The 24,505-nt window shown below is 49.7% G+C and overlaps 2 protein-coding genes across 5 annotated transcripts in view; both read left to right on the plus strand.

Moving 5' to 3' along the window:
* ZNF34 (zinc finger protein 34) overlaps positions 1 to 5,786 on the plus strand; it is a 129,082-nt gene extending 123,296 nt beyond the window's left edge. For 3 of the 4 annotated variants that reach the window (XM_050800901.1, XM_050800903.1, XM_050800902.1), the window contains 2 exons: positions 418 to 537; positions 3,385 to 5,786. In XM_050800901.1, the coding sequence (XP_050656858.1) occupies positions 418 to 537; positions 3,385 to 4,745 (1,481 nt within the window). In that variant the 3' untranslated portion in view covers positions 4,746 to 5,786. The remainder of the gene's footprint in view (positions 1 to 417; positions 538 to 3,384) is intronic. The other variant, XM_050800904.1, reaches the window with a different exon arrangement.
* The window catches only part of ZNF251 (zinc finger protein 251), a 107,031-nt gene that overhangs the window by 45,384 nt on the left and 37,142 nt on the right, over positions 1 to 24,505 (plus strand). The gene's annotated exons all lie outside the window — the stretch shown is intronic.

Genomic DNA, 24,505 nt, shown 5'->3' on the forward strand with positions numbered 1-24,505 from the left:
GGGCTCAGCAGAGGCTGGGCTGGGGGCCTCACCCCCTGGGCACAGAGGTAGGTGATGACCTTTATCTCAGGTAGGCACCTGATCTGAGAAGATGAGGGGAGGGGCAGTGCTGGGACCTTCCTGAGTCAGCCCTTCCCTTCCCTCTCGCTCCAGGTCCCAGGCAGACCCCTCCCTGGTGGGACGGGGGGACCGGGGTCGGGGGTGGAGTTGCACACCTCCTAGTGGAGGGAACCCCTGAGCTCTTGTTCCCTTACGCTCAGGACTGCCCCAGCCCAATCTCAGTGCCCTCCAGAGGGTGTCCAGGCTTCCATCACCCCCTCTGCTTGTGCCTCCCTTACCCTGCTGCCCCAGGGTGAGACAGCACTAGGTGCTGCCCTGTGTCCTTGGTACCAACCCCAGTCCCTGTCTCCTTCCCAGGAGTAGGACCTGCAGGCCCCAAGCCTGGAGTGATCTCGCAGTTGGAGCGAGGGGATGAGCCCTGGGTCCTGGATGTTCAGGGCACCTCTGGGAGAGAGCACCTGAAAGTCAACAGCCCAGGTGCGTGAGGGGGTCTGCTCCCCAACTCAAGTCACCGAATGAGCATTTGGTAGGGTCCAGCATGTCTGTTTAATGAATCAGGAGTCTGCGGGGAAGATGCATTGGGGCTAGCACAGGAGGCCTGACGGTGGCCTTTGCTGAAGCCCAGGTCACCTCTCTCAGTCTGGGCACCTTGGTGGGGAGATTATTGAGCAGAATCTCTCCGGGACAGCATTTCTGTGGAAAACAGGAATGGACAGTCCAGGCAAGGTCCTGTGTAGAGGGGAGTGAGTAGGTGCAGACCATGGGTGCTGTAAGGGGAGGTTAGGGTCTGCAGAACCCCACAGAACCCTGCCCTCCAGAGCTTATGCCAGACAATGAGGGCCTAGTAATGGAGACTGTCACTTAATTCCCCTCTCTTCTAAATTAATACACTACGGAAAAGTGAGAGAGTACACATCCCCCTGAATCTCACTGCCCAGACACAGTTGTGTTGTAGGGTATTCCTTTTCTAGCACTGGCCTTTCCACTGTTATGTATGGACACAGCCTTTTTTTTTTTTGAGACAGGGTCACCCTCTATCACCCAGGCTGGAGTGCAGTGGTATGATCATGGCTCACTGCAGCCTTGACCTCAAGCGATCCTCCCATCTCAGCCTCCCGAGTAACTGGGACCACAGGCATGTCATGTGCCACTCACACTAAGTTTTGATTTTTTTACAGATGAGGTTTCACTATGTTGCCCAGACTGGTCTTGAACTCCTGGGCTCAAGCGATCCTCTCACCTTGGCCTTCCAAAGTGCTGGGATTACAGGTGTGAGCCACTGCCATTGCACCTGGTCCAGACACTGCCTTTTTTTTTTTTTTTTTTTTTTTTTTTTGAGACAGAGTCTTGCTCTGTCGCCCAGGCTGGAGTGCAGTGGCGCAATCTCGGCTCACTGCAGCCTCCACCTCCCAGTTTCAAGTGATTCTCCTGCCTCAGCCTCCTGAGTAGCTGGGACTATAGGTGCCTGCCACCACGCTTGGCTAATGTATGTATTTTTAGTAGAGACAGCATTTCACTGTTTTGCCCAGGCTGGTCTTGAACCCCTGGGCTCCAGTGATCCTCCCACCTTGGCCCCCCAAAGTGCTGGGATTGCAGGTGCGAACCATTCTTTTTTTTTTTTCCAGACAGAGTCTTGCTCTGTTGCCCAAGCTGGAGTGCAGTGGTGCGATCTCGGCTCACTGCAACCTCCGCCTCCTGGGTTTAAGCAATTCTTCTGCCTCAGCCTCCCGAGTAGCTGGGACTACAGGTACACGCCACCACGCCTGGCTAGTTTTTGTATTTTTAGTAGAGATGGGGTTTCACCATATTGGCCAGGCTGGTCTCAAGTTCCTGACCTTGTGATCCACCTGCCTTGGCCACCCAAAGTGCTGGGATTACAGGTGTGAGCCACCATGCCTGGCTGACACTGCCTCTTAACAGGAATGATAGTGCGTTCTGCCATGCAGACACGGAATGTGTTTCCATTTCTGTGCGCGTGAGTCTCAGTCATGTCTTCACTGGAAGTGCAGGCCAAAAGATTGGATAGCTCTGCTGGTCACCTTTTTGCATGTGTCTGATGATATCCTAGGAAGGAACTGCTGGCTCAAAGGACTTCTTATTTTGTAAATTTGCTTATTTGAATGTAAATATCTGTAGAAATAGGACAAACCCTAAGTTTACAACTCAGTGAATTTTTATGAAAAATCATCCTTCAAATTAAAATACAGACTGTTTCAGCTCCCCAGGAGCTCCCTGGCTCTCCTCTGTCATTTCCCACTGCTCCCCACAGGGGTCTTCTTTCTGACTCCTGTCACAAGAGGCCGCTTCCTCCTTTGGATTTTTCTGTCTAGACGCACACAGGGCATCTTTTGCTGAACGTTGTGAGAGCTACTTGTGTTTCTTGGAGCAGCAGTGTGGTCTGTTTGGTTGCCATTGTTCTATTGTATGAACATACCACAATTTATGTTCCCTTTTACTTGTGGAGGACATTCAGTTGTCCAGGTTTGGGGTTGTACAGGACTGCTGTGGACGCTCTTGTGCATGGATCTCTCCGGTGCCCGGAATACATTTCTGGTGCGTGTGTACCTGCGAGCAGAGCGCTGAGTCAGCATGTTCATAGAGCAGCTTTAGATAAGGTTGCCAAACCGTCCCCCACAGCAGCAGCTCCAGCACAGGCTCCTGTAGCAGTATGTAAGCACTGTCTGCTGCACATCTTGGCCGATATTGGTGTTCATCACCTGTTTGTATGCGGTGCAGAGCCAGGCAAGGGGTGGAAGGATAGACCCCTTAGGACTAGGAAGGGAGCAGTAATCAAAGTGGCAGTCATGAGATGCTTGCACCTGGAACTCGCTGTGCTGGGCACTGGGCTGAGTTCTTCATGGTCAGTCTGTTGTATTACTCTATTTTGTTCTCATGAGTGCCATGTGGCCACAGATGGAGAAATCAAGCCTCAGAAAGGTAGGTGAGTTGTTGCCTCAGGTGACTCAGCTGGCAAGTAGGGGCCAGGACTAATCAATCCTGAGTGTGGCTGCTGGTATCAGTCTCTGAGGGGCCATGTGGCAGGACCCCACTTGGGTACTTGTCACTCCCCATTCTTGGGGAGTGGCCACCCAGGAGAGTGTTGTGTGAGTGTCAAATCAAGGAAGGAGTGAGTGAGTGAAGGGCTACATGACTGCGGCCCTAGGTGAGCTGCATAAGCCTCTGAGCTCCAGACTCTCATCTTTGCAAGGCTGTTGTGACTTTGGAGATGATCAAATCAGTACACCCCAGGTGGCCAGCAGCATCTCATGCCTGCCTTCCAGAGTCAGAGCAGGTGACCCTTAGATGTTCTGTTTTTTGTTTCAGCTCTTGGGACCAGAACTGAGTACAAGGAGTTGACTTCACGGGAGACATTTGGTAAGGAAGAACTAGGCCAGCTGAGGGGGATTTTTCCCCAGGGATCTGAGCCAGTAGAAGCCTGTGACCACATCAGGAAGGCAGAGGGGAGCCTGGAAAAGCTGGAGCAGAGAGGCCCCAGGGCAGTCACACTGACCAACGGGGAGAGCAGCAGGGGGTCTGGGGGAAGCCTCAGGTTGGTGTCACGACCTGTTCCCGATCAGAGCCTTCACAAATGTGATATATGCGAGCAAAGTTTTGAACAGAGATCCTATCTCAACAACCATAAGCGCATACACAGGTCAAAAAAAACAAAGACAGTTCGTGACTCTGGGGAAATCTTGAGTGCAAACTTAGTTGTTAAAGAAGATCAGAAAATTCCTACTGGGAAAAAATTGCATTATTGCAGTTACTGTGGGAAAACATTCAGGTACAGTGCCAACCTTGTCAAGCATCAGCGGCTTCACAGTGAAGAGAAGCCCTACAAATGTGATGAGTGTGGGAAAGCCTTCAGCCAGAGCTGCGAGTTCATCAACCACCGAAGGATGCACTCAGGAGAGATTCCCTACCGGTGTGACGAGTGTGGTAAGACATTCACCCGGAGGCCCAACCTCATGAAGCACCAGAGGATTCACACTGGGGAGAAACCCTACAAGTGTGGTGAGTGTGGGAAACACTTTAGCGCCTACTCTTCCCTTATTTATCACCAGAGGATCCACACTGGAGAGAAACCCTATAAATGTAATGACTGTGGGAAAGCCTTCAGTGATGGCTCAATCCTTATCCGCCATCGTCGGACTCACACTGGAGAGAAGCCATTTGAGTGCAAGGAATGTGGCAAGGGCTTTACCCAAAGTTCTAACCTTATCCAACATCAGAGAATTCACACTGGAGAGAAACCCTATAAATGTAATGAATGTGAGAAAGCTTTCATTCAAAAAACCAAACTTGTGGAACATCAGAGAAGCCACACTGGAGAGAAGCCCTATGAATGCAATGACTGTGGCAAAGTTTTCAGCCAGAGCACACACCTCATCCAGCATCAGAGAATTCACACAGGAGAAAAGCCCTACAAGTGCAGCGAGTGTGGGAAGGCCTTCCACAACAGTTCCAGACTCATTCACCACCAGAGGTTGCACCACGGAGAGAAACCCTACAAATGCAGTGATTGCAAGAAAGCCTTCAGCCAGAGCACTTACTTGATTCAGCACCGGAGGATCCACACCGGGGAGAAGCCCTACAAGTGCAGTGAGTGTGGGAAGGCCTTCCGGCACAGTTCCAACATGTGTCAGCATCAGCGGATTCACCTCCGGGAGGACTTCTCCGTGTAACAGTGGAGAAGTGTCTGAGGGCAGAGTCCAGCTGAGCATTTCCTGCATGCGCCCCCGGCACCTGACTCTGCCCTTTATTTATTATCCACACGATGTTTTCATAGGGTGAAAGGACATTTCTCATTAAACAAACCTCTTTTCTTAAATCAAATGCAGTGCATGTTCATTTTAGAGAAATTGAGAGAGAAAAGTGAGCAAAAAGAAGCTCCTGTAATCTCCCCCACTTAGAAAAATAATTCATTGCTGCTGATTTAGGAAAGTTTTCTTTGAGACATACTGGAGAGCATTTTAAAAAGAAAATACTGCAATGCTTGTCATTGCAGCACCTAGGATCTTCACTTTTGCTATTTCCTCAATATCAGAAAATTCACACTGAAGATAATACCACATATTTTAACATTTTTACATATTGTAAATTTAAAAACATCGGCCAGGTGTGGTGGCTCACGCCTGTAATCCCAGCATTTTGAGAGGCCAAGGTGGGTGGATCACTTGAGGTCGGGAGTCCAAGACCATCCTGGCCAACATGGTGAAACCCTGTCTCTACTAAAAATACAAAAATTAGCTGGGTGTGGTGGTGGGCGCCTGTAATCCCAGCTACTCGGGAGGCTGAGGCAGGAGAATTGCTTGAACCTGGGAGGCAGAGGTTGCAGTGAGCCGAGATTGTGCCTCTGTACTCCAGCCTGGGTGACAGAGTGAGACTCTGTCTCAAAAAATAAATGAAACAAACATATCATTCATACTTTTTATGTCAGTAGAGTTGAAGTTGCCTTTTTTATTGTAGTGAAATAACCATAACATGAAATTTACAATTTTAACCATTTTTAAGTGTACAATTCAGTGGCATTGAGTACATTCGTGGTGTCGTGTAACCATCACCACTGTGTATTTCCAGAACTGTTTCATTATTCCAAACAAACTGTGTACCTATTAAACAATAACTCTTCATTTCACCCTTCTCCCTGCTGCTGGTAACCTCAATTCTATTTTCTGTTTCTTTGAATATGCCTATTCTGGGGACATAAATATGTGTGGAAACATATAATCTGTGTTACTTTCTGTCTGGCTTAGTTCATTCAGCATAATGTTTTCAAGGGGTTTCTCTGTGTTGTATCTTGTTTCAGAACTTCATTTCTTCCTTTTTTTTTTTTTTTTTTTGAGACTGGGTCTTATTCTCACCCAGGCTGAAGTGCAATGGCATGATCTTGGCTCTGCAACTTCACCCTCCCAGGTTCAAGCAACTCTTTCACCTTACCCTCTTGAGTAGCTGGGACCATAGGCACATGCCACCATGCCTGGCTAATTTTTATAGTTTTTGGTAGAGATGGGGTTTCACCATGTTGCTCAGGCTAGTTTCGAACTCCTGTCCTCAAGTGATCCCCACCTTGGCCTCCCAAAGTGCTGGGATTGCAGGCATGAGCCACTGTGCCTGGCCTCGATTACTTTTATCTTTTTTAGATGGAGTCTCGCTCTATCACCAGGCTGGAGTGCAGTGGTGCGATCTTGGCTCACTGCAACCTCCGCCTTCCGGGTTCAAGCAATTCTACTGCCTCAGCCTCCTGAGTAGCTGGGACTAGAGGTACGTAGTACCCCACCCAGCTAATTTTTTATTTTTGGTAGAGATGAGGTTTCACCATGTTGGCCAGGATGGTCTCGATCTCTTGACCTCGTGATCCGCCCGCCTCAGCCTCCCAAAGTGCTGGGATTATAGGTGTGATCCACTGTGCCTGGCCTCCATTACTTTTTATAACCAAGTAATATTCCATTGTATGTATATAGCACATTTTGTTTATCCATTCATTTGTTGTTGGACACTTCGGTGTTCCTACATTTTGCCTATTGTAAGTAGTGCTAGTGTGAACATTGGTGTAAAAATGTTTTTGAATCCCTACTTGAAGTACTTTTAGCTCTATACCTAGGAGTGAAGTAGCTGAATCATACGGTAATTTAACTGTTTTGTCCTGGCATGGTGGCTCATGCCTGTAATCCCAACACTTTGGGAGGCTGAGATGGGCGAATCACTTGAGGTCAGGAGTTGGAGAACAGCCTGGCCAATATGGTGAAACCTGTCTCTACTAAAAATAGAAAAATTAGCCGGGCGTGGTGGTGCATGCCTGTAGTCCCAGCTACTCGGGAGGCTGAGGCAGGAGAATCGCTTGAACCTAGGAGGTGGAGGTTGCAGTGAGCCAAGATAACACCACTGCACTCCAGCCTGGGTGACAGAGTGACACTCCGTCTCAAAAGAAAAAAATATATATGGTAATGATTTAACTTTCTGAGGCATGGTCAAACTGTTCTCCACAGCGGCTGTGCTGTTTTACATCCCCACCAGCAAAGCACAACGGTTCCAGTTCTGCATCCTTGCCAACTTGATATCTTCTGCCTGTTTGATAATAGGCATCTTAATGGCGTGAAGTAGTGTCTCACCGTGGTTTGGGTTGCGTCTTCCTTTTTTTTTTTTGAGACGGAGTCTCGCTCTGTCACCCAGGCTGGAGTGCAGTGGCCGGATTTCAGCTCACTGCAAGCTCCGCCTCCCGGGTTCACGCCATTCTCCTGCCTCAGCCTCCGGAGTAGCTGGGACTACAGGCGCCCGCCACCTCGCCCGGCTAGTTTTTTGTATTTTTTAGTAGAGACGGGGTTTCACCGGGTTAGCCAGGATGGTCTCGATCTCCTGACCTTGTGATCCGCCCGTCTCGGCCTCCCAAAGTGCTGGGATTACAGGCTTGAGCCACCGCGCCCGGCCTGGGTTGCGTCTTCCTAATGTTAAGCATCTTTGCAGGTTCTTATTGACCATTTGTGTATTTTCTTCGGAGATGTCGCTGTTCAAATTTGCCCATTTGTATATTTTCTTCGGAGATACCGCTATTCAAGTTTGCCCATTTTTGAATTTGGCTCTTTAGTTTTTGTTGTTGAGTTTTAGGAGTTCTTTATGTATTTTAGATATGAATTCCTTATTAGATATATGATTTGCAAATACTTTCTCTCATTCTGTTGGTTGCCTTTTCTCTCTCTTGATTGTTGCCTTTGGTGCACAGAAGTTTCCATTCTGATGAAGTTTAATTCACTTATTTTTTTCTTTTGTTGCCTCTGCTTTGGGTGTCATATGCAAAAAGTCATGGCCAAGTCCCCGGTCGTGAAGCTTTTCCATTATATTTTCTTCAAAGAGTTTTTCAGTTTTTGTTTGGTTTAGTTTGGGGTTTTTTTGTTTGTTTGTTTTTGTTTTTGAGACAGAGCTTCACTCTCATTGCCCAGGCTGGAGTGCAGTGGCACAATGTCGGCTCACTGCAACCTCCGCCTCCCAGGTTCAAGTGATTCTCCTGTCTCAGCCTCCCAAGTAGCTGGAATTACAGGTGCCCACTACCAGACCTGGCTAATTTTTGTATTTTTAGTAGAGAGGGGGCTTTGCCGTGTTGGCCAGGCTGGTCTTGAACTCCTGACCTCAAGTGATCCACCCACCTTGGCTTTCCAAAGTGCTGGGATTACAGGCATGAGCCACTACACCCAGCTGTGTTTGGTTTGGCTTTGAAACAGTTGTCTAGGCTGGAATGCAGTGGTGCAATTTTGGCTCACTGCAATTTCTACCTCCTGGGTTCAAGCGATTCTTCTGCCTCAGCCTACCGAGTAACTGAGATTACAGGTGTGCGCCACCACACCCAGCTAATTTTTGTATTTTTAGTAGAGACAGAGTTTCACCATGTTGGCCAGGCTGGTCTGGAACTCCTGACCTCAAGTGGTCCACTTGCCTCAGCCTACCAAAGTGCTAGGATTATAAGCATGAGCCACCACACCCAGCCGAGTTTTTACTTCTGAGTATTACATTGCTGGGAGTGGTGGCTCACACCTGTAATCCCAGCACTTTGGGAGGCTGAGGCGGGCGCATCTCGAGGTCAAGAGATCGAGACCATCCTGGCTAACACGGTGAACTCCCAGCTCTACTAAAAATACAAAAGTTAGCTGGGCATGGTGGCATGCACCTGTAGTCCCAGCTAGTTGGGAGGCTGAGGCAGGAGAATCACTTGCACCAGGGAGCCGAAGGTTGCAGTGAGCCGAGATCGCGCCATTGCACTCCAGCCTGGGCAACAGAGCGAGACTTCGTCTCCAAAAAAAAAAATATTGCATTTTGGTCTTTGATCCATTTTGAGCTAATTTTAAAAATAGAGTGTAAGGTAAGTGCCCAGCTTCTTTTTTTTCTTTTTGTGTGTGGATACCAGTTTTCCCAGCATTATCTTTATTTATTTATTTATTTATTTATTTATTTATTTATTTATTTTGAGTCGGAGTCTTGCTCTCTGTCACCCAGGCTGGAGTTCAGTTCTTGCCTATTGTAAGTAGTGCTAGTGTGAACATTGGTGTAAAAATATGTTTTTGAATCCCTACTCGAAGTACTTTTAGCTCTATCCCTAGGAGTGAAGTAGCTGAATCATACGTTATTTAACTGTTTTGTCCTGGCATGGTGGCTTACGCCTGTAATCCCAGCACTTTGGGAGGCTGAGATGGGCGGACCCATCCATTTATTATGTGTTCTTTAACTTCTTTCAGTGATCTTTTGCAGTTTTTTTGCAACCTCCGCTTCCCAGGTTCAAGTAATTCTTCTGCCTCAGCCTCCTTAGTAGCTGGGATTATAGGCATGCACCACCATTCCCAGCTAATTTTTGTATTTTTAGTAAAGACAGGGCTTCACCACATTGCACAGACTGCTCTTGAACTCCTGACCTCAAGTGATACACTTGTGTTGGCCTCCCAAAGTGCTGGGATTACAGGCTGAGCTATTGTGCCCAGCCAGTATCTATTTAATAGACTTTCTTTTTCCAATTGAATGATGTATTAGTCAGTTTGGGCTGCCATAAGAAAATACTACAGACTGGGTGGCTTGGCATAAGCAACAGAAATTTATTTCTCACAATTCTGGAGGCTAGGAAGGGAAGGTACCACCCTATTCAGTTCCCAGTGAGGGTTCTCTTCCTGGCTTGCAGATGGCCTCCTTCTTGCTGTGTTCTCACATGGTGGAGAGAGACAGATCTCTGGTATCTCTTCTCTTTTAGAGGCACCAGCCCTATTGCATTAGGGCCCCACCTTATGATCTCATTTAACCTATATCACCTCACAGCCACTCTCCCCACCTTGGGGGTTGGGGCTTCAACATACAAAATTTGGTGGGACACAAACATGACAAAGGGTCCAAGCATCCTTGCTGAAAATCAATTGATAATGTACGCAAGGGTTTATTTCATGGCTCTCTTGAATTATGTTTTATTTCCTATCATGCCAGTATCACATTGTTTTTTATTATTGTAGCTTTGTGTTAAGTTTTGAGGAAGTGTGAGTCCTCCAACTTTGTTCTTTTTCAAGATTGTTTTGGCTATTTGGGGTCACTTGCCATTCCATATGAAGTTCAGGATAGGTCCTATTTTTCTTTGAAGCAGGATCTCACTCTGTCACCCAGGCTGGAGTGCCATGGCACAAACTCAGCTCACTGCAGCCTCGAGCTCATGGGCTCAAGCGACCTTTCCCGCTCGGCTTCCTGAGTAGCTGGGACCACAGGTGCGTGGCACTGTGCCCAGTTAAGGGTTTTTCTATATGTACCAAAAACACCATTAAGATTGTGGTAGGTATTGAATCTGTAGATCACTTTGGGTAGTGTTGTCACCTTAACAATGTGAAGTCTTCCAATCCATGAACAGCGAGTGTATTTCCATTTATGTGTTCTTTAACTTCTTTCAGTGATCTTTTGTAGTTTTTCAATTTATGAGGCTTTTGCCTCTTGATTATATGTATTCCTGAATATTTTATTCATTTTAATGCTCTTGTGAATGGAATTGTTTTCCTTAATTTCTTTCTTTTTTTTTTTTTGAGATAGAGTCTCACTCTGTCACCCAGGCTGGACTGCAGTGGTGCAATCTCGGCTCCCTGCAACCTCCGCCTCCCGGGTTCAGGTGACTCTCCTGCCTCAGCCTCCTGGGTAGCTGAGATTACAGGCCTGCGCCACCATGCCCAGCTAATTTTTTTTTTTTTTTTTTTTGAGACGGAGTCTCGCTCTGTCGCCCAGGCTGGAGTGCAGTGGCCGGATCTCAGCTCACTGCAAGCTCCGCCTCCCGGGTTCGGGCCATTCTCCTGTCTCAGCCTCCTGAGTAGCTGGGACTACAGGCGCCCGCCACCTCGCCCGGCTAGTTTTTTGTATTTTTTAGTAGAGACGGGGTTTCACCGTGTTAGCCAGGATGGTCTCGATCTCCTGACCTAGTGATCCGCCCGTCTCGGCCTCCCAAAGTGCTGGGATTACAGGCTTGAGCCACCGCGCCCGGCCTTTTTTTTTTTTTTCTTAGTACTTTTTTTTTTTTTTTTTTTTGAGACAGAGTCTTGCTCTGTCACCCAGGCTGGAGTGCAGTGACCTGATCTCTGATCACTGCAAGCTCTGTCTCCCGGGTTCACGCCATTCTGCCTCAGCCTCCCGAGTAGCTGGGACTACAGGCGCCTGCCACCACGCCTGGCTAATTTTTTGTATTTTCAGTAGAAACGGGGTTTCACCATACTAGCCAGGATGGTCTCGATCTCCTGACCTCGTGATCCGCCTGCCTCAGCCTCCCTAAGTGCTGGGATTACAGGCGTGAGCTACCATGCCCAGCTTTTTTCTTGGTACTTTTAGCAGAGACAGGTTTCATCATGTTGGCCAGGCTGGTCTCGAACTCCTGACCTCGAGTGATCTGCCCACCTTGGCCTCTCAAAGTGCTGGGATTAAAGGCATGAGCTATCGTGCCCGGCCTTTTTGTTTGTTTGTTTTTGTTTTGAGACAGAGTCTCACCCTGTCGCCCAGGCTGGAATACAGTGGTGTGATCTCAGCTCACTGTAACCTCCACCTACCAGGTTCAAGCGATTCTCCTGCCTCAGCTTAGTGAGTAGCTGGGACTACAAGCACCTGCCATCACACCCGGCTAATTTTTGTATTTTTAGTAGACATGGGGTTTCGCCATTTTGGCCAGGCTGGTCTCGAACTCCTGACCTCAGGTGATGCACCCGCCTTGGCCTCCCAAATTGCTGGGATTATAGGTGTGAGCCACCATGCCGAACCTGGCTCTGTTTTTTCAAGTTATGTCTCCTCCTAATGTATCCCACTACTGCTTTCTTCAGAGCTGGCTTCCCTCTTCTCACTTGGGAAGGAGCATCTCTGTGTGTGTGTATTTTCAGTCTGTGGAACATCTGGCAGCCATGGCTCTTCCTCTCTCTCCAGTTAGAAGATCAGGTCAGGTTTAAGGCCTAGAAATTCTGCTGGCAGAGAAGGAAACACAACAGGTGCATTTCTGCTGAGAACCAAAGCCTATGGTCTGCAGAGAGCAGGCAGAGAGATTCAGCTGGACCAGGTAGGAAGGCCCACGATGGTGGAATAGGTAGGGGCTCTAAAGATAAAACTATGTCCGGGGTGGGGAGGGATGGGGGTGACTCATGGCTGAGGGAGAAAGAAGGGCAAAGGGAGAAAAGAGTGCAAGGTGATTAAGAGGTTCAGACTCTGGCTGGGTGCAATGGCTCATGCCTGTAATCCCAGCACTTTGGGAGGCTGAGGCAGGAGGATCACTTGAGCCCAGGAGTTTGAGACCATCCTGGGCAACAGAGTGAGACCCTCTCTCTACAAAGAACCAAAAAATTAGCCAGGCCTGGTGGCTCATGCCTGTAGTCCCAGCTACATGGGAGGTAGAGGTGGGAGGGTCACTTGAGCCTGGGAGGTTGAGGCTGCAGTGAGCCATGATTGTGCCACTGCACGCCAGCCTGGGCGACAGAATGAAATCCTGCCTCAAAAAAGAAAAATTCAGATTCATCAGGACTATACCAAATCATGCTGGGGAGACAGAAAGTCCTGCCAAGCATGAGTGGAATTCCGTGGTGCAATATCTATAGGGAACTTGGAGAGAGGGGCTACCTCAGGCCCAGCCTCTTTCCTCCCTGTGGAGCTCAGGTCTGTCCCCTGGAGAAAGGGTCTAGTTTCTAGGTCTAGAAAGGATGTGGAATTTCCATCACTCTCAACAACTGAAGTACTCAGAGAGCCTGGAGAGGGGCAGGGGTGAGGGCAGTGCCTACCCAGCCAGATCAAGTTCCCACAGTTCTCCAACATCGCCTCCTGTTGGTGAAAAGCTAGATGCATCCGTTCCCTCGTGAAATTCGCGGCCACATTGTCAAATGTCACTGACCCCTGAAATAACACGTGGGTGTGGGAAAAAAGGCACTGCTGGAGATCAATTTAAGACAAGATAAAAATACTTCTAAGTTACAGAAAAAATACATGGAATTCACTGCCCTCAGTAAGTGGTAGAAGTTTAAAATGTAACTGGGATCAAGCAGAGTGATAAAAATTACTGGAGGCAAATAAATACAGATATGGTGGTGGTGGTGGTGGTTGTTTTTTGAGACGGAGTCTTGCTATATTGCTAGGCGGGAGTTCAGTAGTGCGATATCAGCTCACTGCAACCCCCGCACCCCCGTTCAAGTGATTCCCCTGCCTCAGCCTCCCCAAGTAGCTGGGACTACAGGCACACGACACCACGCCTGGCTAATTATTTGTATTTTAGTAGAGACGGGGTTTCACCACGTTGGCCAGGATGGTCTCGATCTCCTGACCTCGTGATTCACCTGCCTCAGCCTCCCAAAGTGCTGGGATTACAGGCGTGAGCCACCGCACCCGGCCACAGTTACGGTTTTATTGCTAATCTTCTGTACTCACCTTTTGCTTTTCCAAGCCCCAGATAGAAGAAACAAATCTGGTGTTCCCTGACTCTGCACCACCCAAGTCAGGGTGGTTCAGTCCCCCAGCTTCGCTGGAAGAACCACATCACTCAGCCCCACAATGCCCCAAACCACAGGAAGAGCAACCAGGTTTTAGGCCCTGGAAACCTGGAACTTGGGAAGAGGCCTAGGAGCAACCTGCTATACCCAAAAGCTCCCATCCCAGCTCACAGGTGAAGGGCCAGTGGAACAGGAATGTGTTCTTTCTAGAGAAAGCCTTGGGACTTCCTGCCCTTTCAGTAATGGCTTTTGTGCATTCTACTGGAACGTCAGGCATCAAACCACTACTGCCAGTGCTTATCTCTTGCCCGCCGGCAGTTGGCCTTCTGGTCCGTCTGACGCAGCCGACATCTGCGGCGTTCACCTTGCTTCCTATCTTGTTTTGCTTCCAATTTTCCATTACAAAAAACTTCCAGCATAGAGAATATTACCTCCGATTGGGCACAGTGGCTCACACCTGCAATCCCAGCACTTTGGGAGGCTGAGGAGGGTGGATCATGAGGTCAGGAGATCAAGACCAGCCTGGCCAAGATGGTGAAACCCGGTCTGTACGAAAAATACGAAACTTAGCTGGGCATGGTGGCAGGCGCCTGTAATCCCAGCTACTCGGGAGGCTGAGGCAGGAAAATTGCTTGAACCCAGTAGGTGGAGGTTGCACTGAGCCGAGATCGCACCACTGCACCCCAGCCTAGGTGACAGAGCCCGACTCCGTCTCAAAAAAAACACAAAACACCTTCTATATCCACCTGAGTTCAGCAGCTGCTGCTCTGTTGTCCTGTTCTCCAAAATGCTCTCTACATGTTGTATTTCTGGTTGAACCATTAGGAAGTAATTTGCAGCTGGTGACACATCTCCCCAAATGTCACAGCCCTCCTCTCAAAAATGAGACCATCACTCCACATAACCACACCTAAGAAAATTAACAGTAATTCTGTAATCTCATTTAATAGCCAGCCCATGTTCAAATTTTCCCGATGTCCCCAAAATGTCCAGTAAAGTTTTTTTTCAGGCTAGGATCAACAATCACAGTCCTTGCTTTGTGTCCAGTTATTCTTTTACTTTTTTTTTTTAAGTACATATGTATATATGTATGTTTTTAGAGACAGGGTCTTGCTGTGTTGCCCAGTCTGGTCTCAAACTCCTGGGCTCAGCTCAAGCGATCCTCCTGCCTTGGCCTCCCAAAGTGCTGGAACTACAGATGTGAGCCACTATGCCCAGTCTCCACCTACACAGGAGACACGGCGCCCTGTCTGCTTGTGGCTGCCTCTTCCGGCTTTGGAACTACAGACAGCATTATGACCACAAGCCTCCAATACCCTATTATTTCTCAGGACCAGACCCCTTTCTGAACAGGCCTGTGAGAAGCCCCAAATTCCAGTGTCAAGAACTCCAGTAGGCCGGGCGCGGTGGCTCACGCCTGTAATCCCAGCACTTTGGGAGGCCGAGACGGGCGGATCACAAGGTCAGGAGATCGAGACCATCCTGGCTAACACAGTGAAACCCCGTCTCTACTAAAAGTACAAAAAACTAGCAGGGCGAGGTGGCGGGCGCCTGTAGTCCCAGCTACTCGGGAGGCTGAGGCAGGAGAATGGCGTAAACCCGGGAGGCGGAGCTTGTAGTGAGCCGAGTTCGCGCCACTGCACTCCAGCCTGGGCGACAGAGCAAAGACTCCGTCTCAAAAAAAAAAAAAAAAAAAAAAAAAAGAACTCCAGTAGACTGGGGGAGACCCTTCTTTCTAAGCCTGCAAGTTGCCATAGAGGGTCCTTGTCCCTGCAGCTTTGTCCTGGGCGGCCCCTCCCCTGCTCTCATTCAGGCCATTCCAGGTTCTCATTGCTAGGGCATCCCTTGCGTGAGTCTCCTCATGAACCCACAAAAGGAACTCTCTGGATGTGTACACGTGGGATTCCGGTTCACAGGGAAAATACATATTTTTCTGCCAAAATAGTTACTCCACTTCCCATTTCCACCAGCTCTGAAGACTCGCACAAATTCCCCACATCTGTACATTTGCTACTGTCAGGTGTTCCCTGGCCATGGGGTTTTCTTTTTTTTCTTTTTTTTGAGACAGAGTCTCACGCTGTTGCCCAGGCTGGAGTGCAGTGGCGCGATCTCGGCTCACTGCAAGCTCCGCCTCCCGGGTTCCCGCCATTCTCCTGCCTCAGCCTCCTGAGTAGCTGGGACTACAGGCGCCCGCCACCGCGCCCGGCTAATTTTTTGTATTTTTAGTAGAGACGGGGTTTCACTGTGGTCTCGATCTCCTGACCTTGTGATCCGCCCGCCTCGGCCTCCCAAAGTGCTGGGATTACAGGCTTGAGCCACCGCGCCCGGCCGACCATGTGGTTTTCTACTCTTGTCCCTGTTTTTGCCCATTTTTTCTGTTGGAATTTTGTTTGTTTGTTTGTTTTTTGAGACAGAGTCTCACTCTGTCACCCAGGCTGGAGTGCAGTGGCACAATCTCAGCTCACTGCAAGCTCCGCCTCCCGGGTTTACGCCATTCTCCTGCCTCAGCCTCCCGAGTAGCTGGAACTACAGGCACCCACCACCATGCCTAGCTAATTTTTTTGTATTTTTTAGTAGAGACAGGGTTTCACCGTGTTAGCCAGGATGGTCTCGATCTCCTGACCTCGTGATCCGCCCGTCTCGGCCTCCCAAAGTGCTGGGATTACAGGCTTGAGCCGCTGCGCCCCACATTTTTTTTTTTTTTTTTTTTTTTTTTTTTTGAGACGGAATCTCACTCTGTAGCTGGAGTGCAGTGGCGTGATCTCACTCACTGCAACCTCTGCCTCCCTGGTCCCAGGTTCAAGCAATTCTCCCGCCTCAGCCTCCCGAGTAGCTGGGATTACAGGCACCCACCACCACGTGCAGCTATTTTTTTGTATTTTTAGTAGAGACAGGGTTTCACCATGTTGGCCAGGCTGGTCTTGAACTCCTGACCTCGTGATCTGCCTACCTTGGCCTCCCAAAGTGCTGGGATTACAGGCGTGAGCCACCGTGCCCAGCCCGGAAAATTTTTGGTCTTATTTCATTGATTTGGGTGAGGCCTGTATCTGTTTTGCAAACATGTCCCCACTTGTTGCTTGTTTTCTGGTGTGGTGGCCATGACGACCACCTGGGTCCAGCCCACACAGGGTCACCTCTGCCTCCACTGTTGACTTTTCTCTCTCTCGCTGTCTATGTCCTGTCTGCCACCCAAACTGGGGGTTCTTGTTCCTTTTCCTCCTTACCCCCACAAGAGTCACGCTAACACAGGTCCCTAACATTTCCCATCAGGGCTTTTTTTTTTTTTTTTTTTTTTTTTTTTTTTTTTTTTTGGCGCGATCTCGGCTCACTGCAAGCTCCGCCTCCTGGGTTTACGCCATTCTCCTGCCTCAGCCTCCTGAGTAGCTGGGACTACAGGCGCCCGCCACCGCGCCCGGCTAATTTTTTGTATTTTTAGTAGAGACGGGGTTTCACCGTGGTCTCGATCTCCTGACCTTGTGATCCGCCCGTCTCGGCCTCCCAAAGTGCTGGGATTACAGGTGTGAGCCACCGCGCCCGGCCTTCCCATCAGGGCTTTAACACCCCCATAGAGCAGCCAGAGAACAAAAAAAAACCACCACAGCCCCCGTGAGAACCCCTGAGCGGTGTCCTGTGATCCCGGAATGAAGTGCAGAACCCCTGTGGCTCACAGGGTCCCCCATAGTTTGGCCCCATCTCTAGTCTCACCTATGCGTCCTCCTCCTCCGCTTAGCCTCAGGCTTTTCCTGATGTGCCACACTGTCCTGTGCTGTGGGGCCTCTGCCATGCGGTTCCATGGCCTAAGCCACTCTCTACCTGGCTATGGCCTCAGAATGGCCTCTCTGACCCCACAGAGCTCCTGGGGCACTCGGCTCCCCTTTTTCTGCTATGCCTTGTTTAGTGTTCGTATCTCTCCAGCCCAGCAGACTGTGCACTCCACGACGGGGAAGCTCCAGTTCCTGCACACGGCTTGGCATACAGGTGGTACCCAATACATACTTGCTGAATGAACAAGGAGGCTATTTTAAGCCCTGGAGGCATTTGCTGGGTAGAGAAGCTCCAGGCAGAGTAGAAGGCACTCACTGGAAGGATGGACAGCTCACCTGACGTCCAGCCTTCGAGAGCACAGCTGCAGTTCCCAGCTCCTGGGCTGGGGCAATGGGCAGACATCCAGAACAGCAGGGACTAGGGGACAGACGGACCAAGAGAGTCCAGCGGGGACTGTGGGAGACAGACGGACCAAGAGAGTCCAGCGGGGACTGTGGGGGACAGACGGACCAAGAGAGTCCAGCGGGGACTGTGGGGGACAGACGGACCAAGAGAGTCCAGCGGGGACTGTGGGGGACAGACGGACCAAGAGAGTCCAGCTGTGACCTGTGGCTCCTCCACTGACCATGCCTCTTCACTTCCCCTGTCCTCAGGGCTTGGTTGGAACAAACTCAGTTCTTTTGGTGGCATTAAGCTGCCTCTGGCACACATTCTAAAGTGGCTGTGGTCATTCCGGGCCAGCCTGAGGGCTAGAGGCTGCACTAGGGTTTGTGTGCGTCTCAGTGTGGGATGTGAAGTGGGCTCCCCATGGGACTTGTTTTCCCAGCAACAGTCACTACCTGGCTGCTGCAGACAGGAGGCAGTGCAGAAGCTGGCCACACCCAGTCAGGACCAAGATGGGGATGGGAGCAGCCCTAGTTGCCCTCACTGCTCATTACATGCAAATTGTAATTAATACATCAGCATATGACATGCCTGCCAGCGCGTGACACTATACAGATGCCATCGCAGCACCACAAGGTTCCCTTATAGGGCTTAAAAGAGAGGGTTCCTCCGTTCAGGGAATTGCCCACTCCCTTTCTAGAAAGCTTGTGAATAACCCAACCCCCCGCTTTTTTTTTTTTTTTTTTTGAAACAGTGTCTCACTCTGTGGCCAGGCTGGAGTGCAGTGGCACAATCTCAGTTCACTGCTACCTGCGCCTCCCAGGTTCAAGCGATTCTCCTGCCTCAGCCTCCTGAGTAACTGGGATTATAGGCACATGCCACTGTGCCCGGCTAATTTTTGTATTTTTAGTAGAGATGGGTTTCACTATGTTGGCCAGGATGGTCTTGATCTCCTGACCTTGTGATCCTCCTACCTCAGCCTCCCAAAGTGCTGGGATAACAGGTGTCAGCCACCGCACCCGGCCAACCCACCCCTTCTTTAGCATATTGCATTAGTCCGTTCTCACACTGCTATAAAGAAATACCCGCCGGGCATGGTGGCTCACGCCTGTAATCCCAGCACTTTGGGAGGCCGAGGCGGGCGGATCACAAGGTCAGGAGATCGAGACCACAGTGAAACCCCGTCTCTATTAAAAATACAAAAAATTAGCCGGGCACCGTGGCGGGTGCCTGTAGTCCCAGCTGCTCAGGAGGCTGAGGCAGGAGAATGGCGTGAACCCGAGAAGCGGAGCTTGCAGCGAGCCAAGATCGTGCCACTGCACTCCAGCCTGGGCGACAGAGCGAGACTCCGTCTCAAAAAAAAAAAAAAAAAAAAAGAAATACCCAAGACTAGGTAATTTATAAAGAAAGAAGTTTAATTGGCTCATGGTTCTGCAGGCTGCATGGGAAGCATGGTGAAACCCACTTCTTGGTGGAAGGCAAAGGGGGAGCCAGCACTTTACATGGTGGAAGCAGGAGGAAGAGAGAAGAGAGGGGGGTAGAGGTGCCACACACCTTTAAATGACCAGCTCTCAGGAACTCACTCACTCTTAGAAGAAGAGCATTAAAGGGGAATCCACCATTGTCATCCAGTCCCCTCCCACCAGGCCCACCTCTAGCACTGGGGATTAAATTTCAGCCTGAGATTTGGGTGGGGACACCAATCCAAAACATCACATATAACTCAGGAGTCCACCAGTGCCTGTGGGGTCAAAACATTGCATATAACTCAGCCGTCCGCCAGTGCTGCCCTGCCTGTGGGGTCCAAAACATCACATATAACTCAGGAGCCCGCCAGTGCTGCCATGCTCTGTCTACGGAGCAGGCATTCTCCTACACTCTGTTGCTCTGATAAATGTGTTTTGCTTTCACTTTACTGTCAGCTTACTCTTGAATTCCTTCCTGTGCAAAGCCAGGAACCCTCCCAGGCCAAGCCCTGATGGTGCGGTTCGCCTGCATCCGATGTGTGGACAAAACCATTTATGTTGAGTCTGCAGTCCTTAAAGACCAAGGTTGAGGCCTAGTTGGGAGCAGGGCTTAGAGAAGCCTGAGTTAGAGAGGAGAGTCTTTGCCATCCCACAGCTCACCCTCCTCCAGCCGTAAGGGACTGCCCTGGCATGAACACAGCCTTGGTGACCTCCTTCCCCACATCCAGCCAGGGGAGAGTCTCAGAGATCCCCAGCCTGCTCTCCGTGCTGCTGCCAGAATTGTTTTCCTACAACACTCTCAGGACCAGGGAAACACAGAAAGCTGTTTTAGGGGAGCATCTGGCTTCTGCTCCTCTGACTCATTCTCTGCAGAGCAGAGTGAAGTACCTGTGTGGAGAAGGAACTTGTACAGGTAGCTCATGCCCCTCCAGCTTCTTTGTCCTTCCAGTCTTCCTGGGAGCAGACAGAATGCACTGGGGTCTGCTCTTTGCCATGGCAGAGGCCTCTACATATGACTGGGAGGGTCAGTTTCTCAGGACAGTTAGCAGGCGCTTGTGGCTGCAGATGCAAAATCATGGTCGCTAATCGGCTTTATCATTATTTTATTTATTTTATTTTTAGAAATGGGTTCTCACTCTGTTGGCCAGGCTGCCTGAATTCTGGTGTTTTTGTACGTGGAAACTGGTGATGCAAGTACTGAATGTACCTCATGCAGCTGGGAGGAAGATACAGACCCTTGCTATTGCCACCAGTCCCCCACGGTAACAATTCCCGATGATGTCACTCTTTCCCTGCCACTCCTCCTGAGAGGGTACAGTGGGAAGGAAGGGTCTGAATTTTCCTCCCCAGAATTTCCCAAGACACAGGTGTATTAGTCATGAATGTGAGGAGGGAGAGCAAGGGCCTGCCCCGGCCCACAGTCCGATTGCCCTTTCCGGCACTGCTTGCTGTGGGTGTTTGGCCCAGGTAAATATTTTTGTTTGTTTGTTTTGTTTGTAGATGGAGTCTCACTCTGTCACGCAGGCTGAAGTGCAGTGGCGCGATCTCAGCTCATTGCAACCTTCACCTCCTGGATTCAAGTGATTCTTCTGCCTCAGCCTCCTGAGTAGCTGGGATTACAAGTGTGCACCACCACACCCGGCTAATTTTTTGTAGTTTTAGTAGAGATGGAGTTTCACCATGTTGGCCAGGCTGGTCTCAAACTCCTAATCTCAGTTGATCCGCTCACCTTGGCCTCCCAAAGTGCTGGGATTACAGGCGTGAGCCACCACACCCAGCCAATGGGTAAATATGCTGAGTATGTATTTCTAAAGGTTTGAACACAGAAGAAAGGTCTGAGATGGAATTTTTTTTAAGTGGGGTAATTTACATGTAAGTAGCAGTTGAAGAAATGAGACAAGGTAAGCTCTCTTAGAGGAAAATGTAGAATAAAGTAAGGAGAATGCCCAGGGCAGACACTGAGTAGAGGAGAAAGTAGTAAAGGAGATTGAGAGTTGTTGGCAGAAAATGAAGGAAGGGTGGTATTATTGATGATAAGGAAATCGAGTGTTCCAAGAAGAACGAACAGTTCATGGTGTCAAATATTGCTGTGAGGTCAAGTAAAGGAAAACTAAAAAATGCCCACTGGTGGCTGGGCGCTGTGGCTCACACCTGTAATCCCAGCACTTTGGGAGGCCAAAGTGGATGGATCACTTGAGGTCAGGAGTTTGAGACCAGCCTGGGCAACAGAGCAAGACTCTGTCTCTACCAAAAAAAAAATACAAAATGCCGGATGTGGTGGCACGCACCTGTGATCCCAGCTACTCAGGTGGGAGGATTGCTTGAGTCCGCGGGTGAAGGTTGCAGTGAGCCGAGATTGTGCCACTGCACTCCAGCCTGGGTGACAGAGACCTTGTCTCAAAGGGAAAAAAAAAAAGCCCACTGGTTTTAGAAACAGGGAGGTCAGTGGAGTAGGGAACAGCTCTGCTGTGGGCCCCGAAGACCTTGGACATCTTCACATAGCTGTGTAGCAAGGTCCATCACTGTGTGAGCTAAGTTTGGCAGAATGTTTGGACGCTCCTCCTGAAACTAAGGGAGACAAGCAACCTTGTAAGAAACGACAGTGACACCAGCGCCCCTGGTTGGCTGCATCTGGGATGCTCCCCTTGCCTCTCCTTGGGGTACAGCTGTGGACACACCACTGCCTGGCTGCAGTGTGGAACTGGCGCCTCAACAGCACCATGGCCACCATCTGTGCTTCCTGTCATCTGGCCCCTATGGTTTGCTGTCATATTCTGTATCTAGGGACACAGGTTGCTGATCATGCTGTAGCTGTTTGAGTAAGAAATAAACAATCTAGGCTGGGCACAGTGGCACACGCCTGTAATCCCAGCACTTTGGGAGGTGGGTGGATCCCTTGAGGTCAGGAGTTTGCCACCAGCCTAACAGGGTGAAACCCCGTCTCTACTAAATACAAAAAAATCAGCCGGACGTGGTCATGCATGCCTGTAATCCAAGCTACTTGGGAGGCTGAGACAGGAGAATCGCTTGTACTTGGGAGGTGGAGGTTGCAGTAAGCCAAGATCTCACCATTGCACTGCAGCCTGGACAACAAGAGTGAAACGTGAAACTCTGCCAAAAAAAAAAAAAAAAAAAAAAAAAAAGAAAAAAGAAAAAAGAAAAGAATCGATATCCTTCGTGCTCATTGCTGACCAAATCCACGTAAGTATGGCAAACCAGCCTAGCATCTGTGGCAGTGACGCTGGTAACCTTGTCAGCTGCTGGATTGCTGCTTAGGGACTGCTTGGATGCTCCGCAGTTGGTAGCCCTGTAAATTGGAAATATCCGTTAGGAAAGCCTGCAGCCACCAGTCAGAGTGATTACACACCCCCTGTAGGAGATTTGAAAAAGAAAAAGAGGAAATCAAATATTCTGCAATCTTACAATTAATATGATGTATTTATTTTCAGCTTTTTATATACGTTTTTCAAGCACTTCCCAAGTATTTATAGAGTGCCTACTATGTTCCAGGCTGGTGGCTGAGCAGTGAACAAACCAACCTAGGTCCCTATGAGAGGTGACAATGTGCTAGCAGCCCTCACTCTCAGCGCCTCCTCAGCCTCCACATCCACTCTGGCGGCGCTTGAGGAGCCCTTCAGCCCGCCACGGCACCGTGGGAGCCCCTCTCTGGGCTGGCTGAGGCCGCAGCCGCCTCCCTCTGCTTGCGGCGAGATGTGGAGGGAGAGGCGCAGGCGGGAACCGGGGCTGCGCAGTGGCGCTCGCGGGCCAGTGCGAGTTCCGGCGGGCGCGGGCGCAGGCTCGGCGGGCCCCGTACACGGAGCGGCCGGCCGGTGCCGCTGGCCCACGGCAGTGAGGGGTTTAGCACCCGGGCCAGCAGCTGCAGAGGGTGCACCAGGTCCCCTAGCAGTGCTGGCCCGCCAGCGCTGTGCTCAAATTCTCACCGAGCCTCAGCCGCCTCCCACCGGGGGCAGGGCTCGGGACCTGTAGCCCGCCATGTCCGAGCCCCCCCTCCGCGGTGGACTCCCGCGCGGCCCGAGCCTCCCCGAGGGGCGCCGCCCCCTGCTCCGTAGCGCCCGGTCCCATCCACCGCCCAAGGGCTCAGGAGTGCAGGCGCAGCTGGGGACTGGCGGGCAGCTCCGCCTGCAGCCCGCATGCGGGATCCACTGGGTGAGGCCACCTGGGTTCCTGAGTCTGGTGGGGACTTGGAGAACCTTTATGTCTAGCTAAGGGATTGTAAATCCACCAATCAGCACTCTGTGTCTAACTCAGGGTTTGTAAACACACCAATTGGTACTCTGTATCTAGCTAATTCTGTATCTAACTAACCTAGTGGGGACTTGGAGAACTTTTCTGTCTAGCCCTCTGTGTCTAGTTCAGGGATTGTAAACGCACCAATCAGCACTCTGTCAAACGGACCAATCAGCTCTCTGTAAAAGAGCACTCAGCTGTCTAAAATGGACCAATCAGCAGGATGTGGGTGGGGCCAGATAAGGGAATAAAAGCAGGTTGCCTGCACCAGCTGTGGCAACTTGCTCGGGTCCACTTACACACTGTGGGAGCTTTATTCTTTTGATTTTGCAGTAAATCTTGCTGCTGCTCACTCTGGGCCCACATTGGCTTTATGAGCTGTAACACACCGCGAAGGTCTGCGGCTTCACTCCTGAAGCCAGCGAGACCATGAACCCACCGGGAAGAAGGAATAAACTCCAGGCACACTGTCTTTTAAGAACTGTAACACTCACTGTGAGGGTCTGTGGCTTCATTATTGAACTCGGGGAGACCAAGAACCCACCAATTCTGGACACACCTATATCTGGAAACCTTCTTAAGTTTGTGAACTTCAACACCCATATATACAATTGAGATCATAATGCTAAATACAATTTTGTATTCTATTTTTCACATTCTATTGAATAAGCATTACCCTTTGCCAATAAATTTTTTTCAAATACTACACACAGTGGCTGCATAATGTTCAATTGAAGTGTACAGAGGACAATAGATTTATCTGTTTCTGTGCTGCAGAAAGCATAATTATCTTCCATTTCCCTTTCTATGAATAAGTAGGTATTTTCCAAATTCTCCCCATTATTTAAAAAAAACCACACAAACACCACTCTGGGATGGGCACCCTTGTCTTTGTAATTTTTGTTATTTCCATAGGCTAGATCCTAGATTAATTGAAGTGTTTAAGGCTCTTTATGTACAGGTTAATTCATTTTCAACATTGTACTAACCACGCTCCCACAAGCAGAGCAGTGTGTAATTCTTCACAATCTCCCAGCACTGATATTAATAATGTATGGCATATTCTTAATCATGTGAGACTTTGCATGGTTCTTTAGACTTCTAGACATTCTCCATCCTCGTTGATTGCTT

This window comes from Macaca thibetana, chromosome 8 (genome assembly GCF_024542745.1).
Source record: "Macaca thibetana thibetana isolate TM-01 chromosome 8, ASM2454274v1, whole genome shotgun sequence".
Lineage (NCBI taxonomy): Eukaryota > Metazoa > Chordata > Mammalia > Primates > Cercopithecidae > Macaca > Macaca thibetana.